The following is a 9,570-nucleotide window of genomic DNA, read 5'->3' on the forward strand; positions in this document are numbered from 1 at the left end:
GAAATGGAATTCATTATTTTCAGAGGCATGCTGGTCATGGTTACAATCAGCATTTCAGTGTTTGATCACATACGTCATCTGGGCAAGGTGTAATAATCTCTGCTTCATACAGTAACTACTACACCCATGTCTCCTAATATCTTCAGGTCCAGCTCTGCAAATAGTTCCCCACTACTTCTTTAAAAATATACCCTTTTGGTCTCATCTGCACCTTAGTCAACGTAAAGGGGCAAAGTGACTGGATCTGAATTTGCATGTCAGTTATTTCCTGATTAGAGGCATTAGACTGAGTGTTTGAAACTACAGGATTTTCATTTTTTTAACAGTTCCCTTGTCCCAGCTGTTTTCAATCCATATTAAATATAAATTATTGAGAGATTAAAGTCTACTTGTCAATGTCACTCTAGCTTTTCTTTTCATCCCTTAATGACTGGTATACACATTAGCAAAAATATGCACATTTGTTACTAATGATTGGGAGGAGTAGTTTAATCCTCATTTTATCAGGGATTTACTTTATAATTATTAGTGTGGGAAAAGATATTGAAGCTAACAGTATCAAGCTCTCCTCAACAGTATATTAGAGAAATATTATAATCCTTTGAATAAAGCAAGTTAAATAATGCCCTCCATAAACTCCAGGACATGGTGCTGTTATGGAGATGTCAGTAGCCATAATTTATTGCAAGTTAGGAAAGTTACTGATCAGAATGGGGTAGAAAACTTATCTTAATTATAAATGATGAGTGGGGTACTAGGTTTGATGATTTTTACTAGTAATCCCTCTTTTTTTAATTTATACATGAATTTCAATATTTGTGAAAAGGACCACATTGACAACCACAAATATGTACAGCTTCAGAGCAAGCTGCCCTGCACCACACAGTCAGTACATGCCTCATATTACACAACCGGGAGTACTTTAAGTTTGAAAGGGCACTTCAGGCTCTACAGACTGGTGCCTTGTGATCTCCAATGAAATGGTTCTGTTCAGCATGAAAGAACATGGTCACAGCACACTATCTGCTTAAACCATTATCAAGTTGTCTGTAGGTATCCCAGCAGAGTAGGGTTGCCAACTTTCTGACTGCAGAAAACTGAACACCCTTGCCCCCACCCCCTGCCCTAAGGTCCCACCCATGTCCTGTCCCTTCTCCGAGGCCCCACCTCCACTCACTCCATGCCCCCTCCCTCTGTCTCTCCCTCACTCACTCATTTTCACCATGCTGGGCCAGGAGGTTGAGGTATAGGAGGGGGTGAGGGCTCTGGCTGGGGGCGTGGGCTCTAGGGTGGGGCCGGGAATGAGGGGTTTGGGGTGCAGGAGGGGACTCCAGGCTGGGCGGTGGGGCCGAGGGGTTCGGAGTGTGGGAGGGAGCTGGGGCAGGAGTGAGGGAGGGGGTATGGGATCTGGGCTGGGGCCAGAAATGAGGGGTTCAGGGTGTGGGAGGGGGTTCCAGACTGGGGCAGAGGTGCAGAAGAGGGCTCTGGGCTGGGGCCTAGGGGTTTGGACTGTGGGAGGAAGCTCAGGGCTGGGGTAGGGGGTTGGGTTGTGGGAAGAGGTTCGGGGTGCAGGCTCCGGGTGGCGCTTACCTCAGGCAGTTCCAGAAGTGGCAACATGTTCCTCCAGCTCCCATCTGTAGGCGCTGCCCCCACAGCTCCCATTGGCTGCAGTTCCCAGCCAATGGGAGCTGTGGAGCCAGTGCTTGGGGCAGGCCAGCATGAGGAGCCTCCCTGGACGCCCCTGTACCTAGGAGCTGGAGGGACATGCTATCAGCTTCCAGGAGCCGCTCGGAGCCAGGTAGGGAGCCTGCCAGCCCCATACCAACTGGACTTTTAACAGGCCGGTCAGCGCTGTTAAACCAAAGCCACCAGGGTCCCTTTTCCACCGGGCGTTCCAGTCAAAAACCGGATGTCTGGCAACCCTATAGCAGAGAAGGTATTTAAAGGAACAGAGGGGTAGCAGTGTTAGTCTGTATCCACAAAAACAATGAGGAGTCCAGTGGCACCTTAAAGACAAACAGATTTATTTGGGCATAAGCTTTTGTGGTAAAACACCCCACTCCTTCAGATGCATGGAGTGAAAGATACTGATGCAGGCCTAAATATATTGACACATGACAAGAAGGGAGTTACCTTCACTCCATGCATCTGAAGAAGTGGGGTTTTTTTAACCATGAAAGCTTATGCCCAAATAAATCTGTTAGTCTTTAAGGTGCCACTGGACTCCTCATTATTTAAAGGAAGACACAGTTAGCTTTGCTGCTACTCCCATGTTTGAGTGGCAGCACGGGAGAAAGCAAGAAGGTGCATGTTTGAAAATTTAACAGAAGAGTGATTGAGGCTGTCATAACCTGCCCCTTTCTGGACATGTCCTTCAACAGCTCAGTCACTAGTTCACCAAATCAGCCTTTGTATCCCTCTAATCTTCTGAGGAGATTTTCTTGTCATTCTTATGTGCAAGGCCCTTGAAAAAAGGTTATGTTCAAAACCCACTGATTTGTCAAACCTAGGACTTGGAGGCATGGCCAAAATACTAAACTTTTATTGATCAGTGTAATACATAACAAGAGTATCCAGTGACCTTGCTGCTTCTTACTCTAATAGGGACAGCCTAAGCGTATAAGAGCCCAGCAGTGCTTCCTCTCCTCACAGGAGCCAATTCTTCAAATTCAAACCCCAAAATTTGGGGGGAGTGGGTTATGTCCAGGAGTCCAAACCTCTGTGTCTATGCACCCAGAAGTGTGTGTTCTTTTTGGTCTTCATCCTATAACATATCTGATCACATAATTTTTCTTAACACTTCTCCTATGACTGCATCTCTTATCAAACAATTTCCAGATCAACATAATTCCTTCTTCACAAAAGCCAACATAATTGGCAGAGAAGATGGGGGAGTTGATGTCTCTATAGGAGATGATAGGTGGCATTAAAGGCCTTTAAAGTGAATGAGTAGCCTGTGCTTGATGTAGTGGAAAAGGGGAACCAGGGGTGAGACACAGAGCAATGGCTGAACTGTTTGAAGCAACAATCCAGAAGCATGATCTTTGCAGCAGCATTTTGAATGGATATAAGTGGAGCAAGATTGTATTTGTCAGGGACAGACATGAGGAGGTCGCAGTAGTTGATACAGATGTCACAACCGGGATATGGGTGGTCTGACCTAGTGGTCAGAGCAGGAATCAAGAGCCAGGCAGGATTGGTTTACCAGGAAGCCAGAGTCTGAGACAGACCAGAGAGCAAACAGTCAGGTGCAGGAGATGGCAGGGTCAGGTTACCAGGAGATCAGAGTCAGGCACTAGTAGCAAGTACAGCAGGAGAGGCAGTTCTAAGCTGGGGAAAGCCCATTGCATGGACAACTTCCTGTTCCCTTGCTTGGTTTAAAAAAAGCAGGGAACCAGTCAGGACCCCCAGAGTTCTGATGAGGAAGATCCTCCAAGTGAAAGAGTAATTAGAGATGTAGGAGAAAAACCAGGAGTGGCCAGTCACAAAACCTGAGGAAGGATAAGATATCAAGAAGGATCATTTTTGACAATCTCAAAGGCAGACAATACGTTGATGGTGGAGTACTGGTTTCAGCTGTCTTTGGCTAGGGAGGTTTTGATGAGAAGCACTGCAGTGGCATGCCAGGGGCAGAAGATGGATTGGAGGAGAGGAACTCCAGACAGCAGTGCAGTCACCATGTTCAATGAGCTTGGAGAAGAAAGGAAGAAAGGAGATGGAGTAGTAGTGGAAGAGGCCAGTGGGGTCGAGAGTGTTTTTGGTTCTTTTTTGTTGTTTAAGTTGCGGGGAGAGTGATGCATGTTTGTAGTGTGAGAAGCCTGAGGAGAGGTGGAATAGAAGGGAGGGATAAGAGTGTGGTAAGGGAATTCAGAAGACGGGATAGGAAGAGATCACTGGGTCAGGTGAAGGAGTTACAGAAGTTTCACAAATGCTCTCCTCTATCAGTAATGGGGAAGGAGATGGAAAGAATCATAGAAATGAGAGAGAAAAGGGGCTAGGAGAGGGGAAGGGAGCAAAACAATCTCTTCCAGAGCAGACTGTTTTCATCCTCCGTTCAATGGGACTACACACACAGGAAGGTACTCCCCTGTGTAATTGTAGCAGAACAGGTCCTAGGTAAATGTACATGCACATTGTGTGTTTGCTTGCTGAGGAAGTATCCGAGCGTGTGTTTGCTGGGAGGGCAGTGTGAGAGCCTGAGTGAGTGTCTGATTGGCTGCTAGCCTGCAGGGGGCGGGCATTAGGGTGTCCGTTTGTTTGTGTCAGGGAAGCCTGGCTGTTTAAAAATAGCCAGAGCTTCGCGAACCAGCTGAGCAGCGGGGGACAGCAGAGCAGCTCACAGCAGGAGTTTGCCTGGGAGTTCGCCTGGAGTGAGCCCAGTGAGGCTTACGTCTTGCAAACTGCTCTGAGGAAACTCATAGTAGGAAGGTGATATGGAAGGGGGGGGTTCAGCTGTTGTGACCTGCACTGGATGTGCCATGTTTGTCTTTCTTCCACAGGACAGAAGCGACTTTGTCTGTACAAAGTGCAAGCTGGTCTCCATATTGGAAGAGAAGATTGAAGGTCTGGAGCAACAAATAACAACCCTGCGTTGCATACGAGAAACTGAGGATTTTCTGGACAAAACTCAGGATATGCTTCTAGGGGCACAAGACTCTAAAGATATAGAGCAGGTTGCACAGAGGAGCCAAGAGGCCAGTGAAGAAGCTTGGCAACATGTGACCTCCAGAAGAGGTAAGAGGAATGTCCGGGTTCCAGTAACACAGACACAGGTAACTAACCGCTTTCATGTTCTCTCCACAGGTACCGTTGCGGAGAGTAGACCAGATGATATGTCTGGGGCGAGAAAGCAGAAGGAGACTCCGCTGGTTGGAAGGCATGAGATGCGATGTCCTGAGGTTGGGGGTTCCACGACCACCACTCCCAAGAGGAGAAGGCGGGTGGTGGTGGTCGGGGACTCTCTCCTCCGGGGGACTGAGTCATCTATCTGCCACCCTGACCGGGAAAACCGAGAAGTCTGCTGCTTGCCAGGGGCTAAGATTCGCGATGTGATGGAGAGACTGCCGAGACTCATCAAGCCCTCGGATCGCTACCCCTTCCTGCTTCTCCACGTGGGCACCAATGATACTGCCAAGAATGACCTTGAGCGGATCACTGCGGACTACGTGGCTCTGGGAAGAAGGATAAAGGAGTTGGAGGCGCAAGTGGTGTTCTCGTCCATCCTTCCCGTGGAAGGAAAAGGCCTGGGTAGGGACCGTCGAATCGTCGAAGTCAACGAATGGCTACGCAGGTGGTGTCGGAGAGAAGGCTTTGGATTCTTTGACCATGGGATGGTGTTCCATGAAGGAGGAGTGCTGGGCAGAGACGGGCTCCATCTTACGAAGAGAGGGAAGAGCATCTTTGCCAGCAGGCTGGCTAACCTAGTGAGGAGGGCTTTAAACTAGGTTCACCGGGGGAAGGAGACCAAAGCCCTGAGGTAAGTGGGAAAGCGGGATACCGGGAGGAAGCACAGGCAGGAATGTCTGTGAGGGGAGGGCTCCTGCCTCATACTGGGAATGAGGGGCGATCAACAGGTTATCTCAAGTGCTTATATACGAATGCACAAAGCCTTGGAAACAAGCAGGGAGAACTGGAGGTCCTGGTGATGTCAAGGAACTATGACGTGATTGGAATAACAGAGACTTGGTGGGATAACTCACATGACTGGAGTACTGTCATGGATGGTTATAATCTGTTCAGGAAGCACAGGCAGGGCAGAAAAGGTGGGGGAGTAGCACTGTATGTAAGGGAGCAGTATGACTGCTCAGAGCTCCGGTACAAAACTGTAGAAAAACCTGAGTGTCTCTGGATTAAGTTTAGAAGTGTGTGCAACAAGAGTGATGTAGTGGTGGGAGTCTGCTATAGACCACCAGACCAGGGGGATGAGGTAGATGAGGCTTTCTTCCGGCAGCTCACGGAAGCTACTAGATTGCATGCCCTGATTCTCATGGGTGACTTTAATTTTCCTGATATCTGCTGGGAGAGCAATACAGCAGTGCATAGACAATCCAGGAAGTTTTTGGAAAGCGTAGGGGACAATTTCCTGGCGCAAGTGCTAGAGGAGCCAACTCGGGGGGCGCTTTTCTTGACCTGCTGCTCACAAACCGGGTAGAATTAGTGGGGGAAGCAAAAGTGGATGGGAATCTGGGAGGCAGTGACCACGAGTCGGTTGAGTTCAGGATCCTGACGCAGGGAAGAAAGGTAAGCAGCAGGATACGGACCCTGGACTTCAGGAAAGCAGACTTTGACTCCCTCAGGGAACGGATGGCCAGGATCCCCTGGGGGACTAACATGAAGGGGAAAGGAGTCCAGGAGAGCTGGCTGTATTTCAAGGAATCCCTGTTGAGGTTACAGGGACAAACCATCCCAATGAGTCGAAAGAATAGTAAATATGGCAGGCGACCAGCTTGGCTTAATGGTGAAATTCTAGCGGATCTTAAACATAAAAAAGAAGCTTACAAGAAATGGAAGGTTGGACATATGACCAGGGAAGAGTATAAAAATATTGCTCGGGCATGTAGGAATGATATCAGGAGGGCCAAATTGCACCTGGAGCTGCAGCTAACAAGAGATGTCAAGAGTAACAAGAAGGGTTTCTTCAGGTATGTTGGCAACAAGAAGAAAGCCAAGGAAAGTGTGGGCCCCTTACTGAATGAGGGAGGCAACCTAGTGACAGAGGATGTGGAAAAAGCTAATGTACTCAATGCTTTTTTTGCCTCTGTCTTCACTAACAAGGTCAGCTCCCAGACTGCTGCGCTGGGCATCACAAAATGGGGAAGAGATGGCCAGCCCTCTGTGGAGATAGAGGTGGTCAGGGACTATTTAGAAAAGCTGGACGTGCACAAGTCCATGGGGCCGGACGAGTTGCATCCGAGAGTGCTGAAGGAATTGGCGGCTGTGATTGCAGAGCCATTGGCCATTATCTTTGAAAACTCATGGCGAACGGGGGAAGTCCCGGATGACTGGAAAAAGGCTAATGTAGTGCCAATCTTTAAAAAAGGGAAGAAGGAGGATCCTGGGAACTACAGGCCGGTCAGCCTCACCTCAGTCCCTGGAAAAATCATGGAGCAGGTCCTCAAAGAATCAATCCTGAAGCACTTGCATGAGAGGAAAGTGATCAGGAACAGCCAGCATGGATTCACCAAGGGAAGGTCATGCCTGGCTAATCTAATCGCCTTTTATGATGAGATTACTGGTTCTGTGGATGAAGGGAAAGCAGTGGATGTATTGTTTCTTGACTTTAGCAAAGCTTTTGACACGGTCTCCCACAGTATTCTTGTCAGCAAGTTAAGGAAGTATGGGCTGGATGAATGCACTATAAGGTGGGTAGAAAGCTGGCTAGATTGTCGGGCTCAACGGGTAGTGATCAATGGCTCCATGTCTAGTTGGCAGCCGGTGTCAAGTGGAGTGCCCCAGGGGTCGGTCCTGGGGCCGGTTTTGTTCAATATCTTCATAAATGATCTGGAGGATGGTGTGGATTGCACTCTCAGCAAATTTGCGGATGATACTAAACTGGGAGGAGTGGTAGATACGCTGGAGGGGAGGGATAGGATACAGAAGGACCTAGACAAATTGGAGGATTGGGCCAAAAGAAATCTGATGAGGTTCAGTAAGGATAAGTGCAGGGTCCTGCACTTAGGACGGAAGAATCCAATGCACCGCTACAGACTAGGGGCCGAATGGCTAGGCAGCAGTTCTGGGGAAAAGGACCTAGGGGTGACAGTGGACGAGAAGCTGGATATGAGTCAGCAGTGTGCCCTTGTTGCCAAGAAGGCCAATGTCATTTTGGGATGTATAAGTAGGGGCATAGCGAGCAGATCGAGGGACGTGATCGTTCCCCTCTATTCGACATTGGTGAGGCCTCATCTGGAGTACTGTGTCCAGTTTTGGGCCCCACACTACAAGAAGGATGTGGATAAATTGGAGAGAGTCCAGCGAAGGGCAACAAAAATGATTAGGGGTCTGGAACACATGACTTATGAGGAGAGGCTGAGGGAGCTGGGATTGTTTAGTCTGCAGAAGAGAAGAATGAGGGGGAATTTGATAGCTGCTTTCAACTACCTGAAAGGGGGTTCCAAAGAGGATGGCTCCAGACTGTTCTCAATGGTAGCAGATGACAGAACGAGGAGTAATGGTCTCAAGTTGCAGTGGGGGAAGTTTAGATTGGATATTAGGAAAAACTTTTTCACTATGAGGGTGGTGAAACACTGGAATGCGTTACCTAGGGAGGTGGTAGAATCTCCTTCCTTAGAGGTTTTTAAGGTCAGGCTTGACAAAGCCCTGGCTGGAATGATTTAACTGGGAATTGGTCCTGCTTCGAGCAGGGGGTTGGACTAGATGACCTTCTGGGGTCCCTTCCAACCCTGATATTCTATGATTCTATGATTCTATGAAAAGAGGGGCATGATTATCATGGGGAGTGCATATATATATTTCTTCTTTGATATTATCATCTGACAAAGAAACTTTAGGGAAACATAGAATTTAAAAAAGAAATCAAGCTGGTTACATTTTGCCCTCTCTCTTTGGGGGGTTTTGTGGAAACTACCACTGATGGTGCGGGAGCCTTTGTTGATATATCAGTCAACTACTATGGCTATTCCTGTGTCATCTGGGAAGAAAGAGCAACCCTCCAGTGCCCTGGCAGGATGAAGATTATTATATAGTGGTCAAATTAAGAAGAAAGGCATTGAGTAAGATGAGACTTTCATTAAAATTTCAGGATTTTATAGATTATAAAAGGAAGCATATTCAGGCTCAGAGGGTTATTAGAAGATGTAAGAAATCATGCTGGTAAAACTTCTGTAGCAGTATTAATCACCAGGTGTCAGTAGAAAAGACATGGAATAAGATAAGATTAAAAGGATCAATGGGAAAGGGGTCAGATCTTTTGCAAAACCTACCTTAATTAAAGGTGAAACTACTGTTGATTCAAATATACAAAAAAGTTAACATGCTATGTGGGAGATTTGCTAATGTTAACAGTGATAATAAATATAGAAGGTGATTTTATCTGTGTCAGGAAACCTTTTATTTATTTTATTCATGTATTTATTTTTGGGAAATGTGTCATTATAATCTTGGAGAAAGGGTGAGATGTTAAATATAGTAATGTGAGTTTGTCAGTTAATTAACTTGAGTTATATCCTTCCAGCATAGGTAATATGATTTATGAAAGTTTAAACATATAAATTATAAATGAACAATGGTAACAGTTTACGGTAATTATTATCGTTCTGCTGCATTGCACTGTAACAATTCTACTGACAAGAATAAAAACCTCATTCTCTTAACATTTTCAAATTCAAACAATTTTTTTTCCTTTATGGAAAAAGTCCTGTGGATTTCGATAGGGAATGCAACTTTTTGCAGAACTTTAAACTCCCTGAGATAGAGGTTCTTTTTATTCTGTTCTATAAGCTGGTTTAAAAATTCAGGCAAAAGAACGTCCCTCTCTACTACAATGGATAGTTTTTAAGAGTATTTTCTCTGGAACCCTCTTGAATTCCTACGTGACTACTTCTGAGCAGG

The 9,570-nt window shown here is 46.7% G+C and overlaps 1 protein-coding gene across 1 annotated transcript; it reads left to right on the forward strand.

Annotated features, from left to right (window-relative positions):
- Positions 1 to 4,634: 4,634 nt before the first annotated feature.
- On the forward strand, positions 4,635 to 5,447 carry LOC125641034 (uncharacterized). The gene is made up of 2 exons (XM_048860352.2): positions 4,635 to 4,734; positions 4,804 to 5,447. Exons 1-2 carry the CDS (start codon positions 4,635 to 4,637, stop codon positions 5,442 to 5,444), a joined length of 741 nt encoding a protein of 246 aa, XP_048716309.2. The 3' UTR covers positions 5,445 to 5,447.
- The last annotated feature ends 4,123 nt before the right edge of the window (positions 5,448 to 9,570 follow it).

The sequence above is a fragment of the Caretta caretta genome, chromosome 1 (assembly GCF_965140235.1).
Source record: "Caretta caretta isolate rCarCar2 chromosome 1, rCarCar1.hap1, whole genome shotgun sequence".
NCBI lineage: Eukaryota > Metazoa > Chordata > Testudines > Cheloniidae > Caretta > Caretta caretta.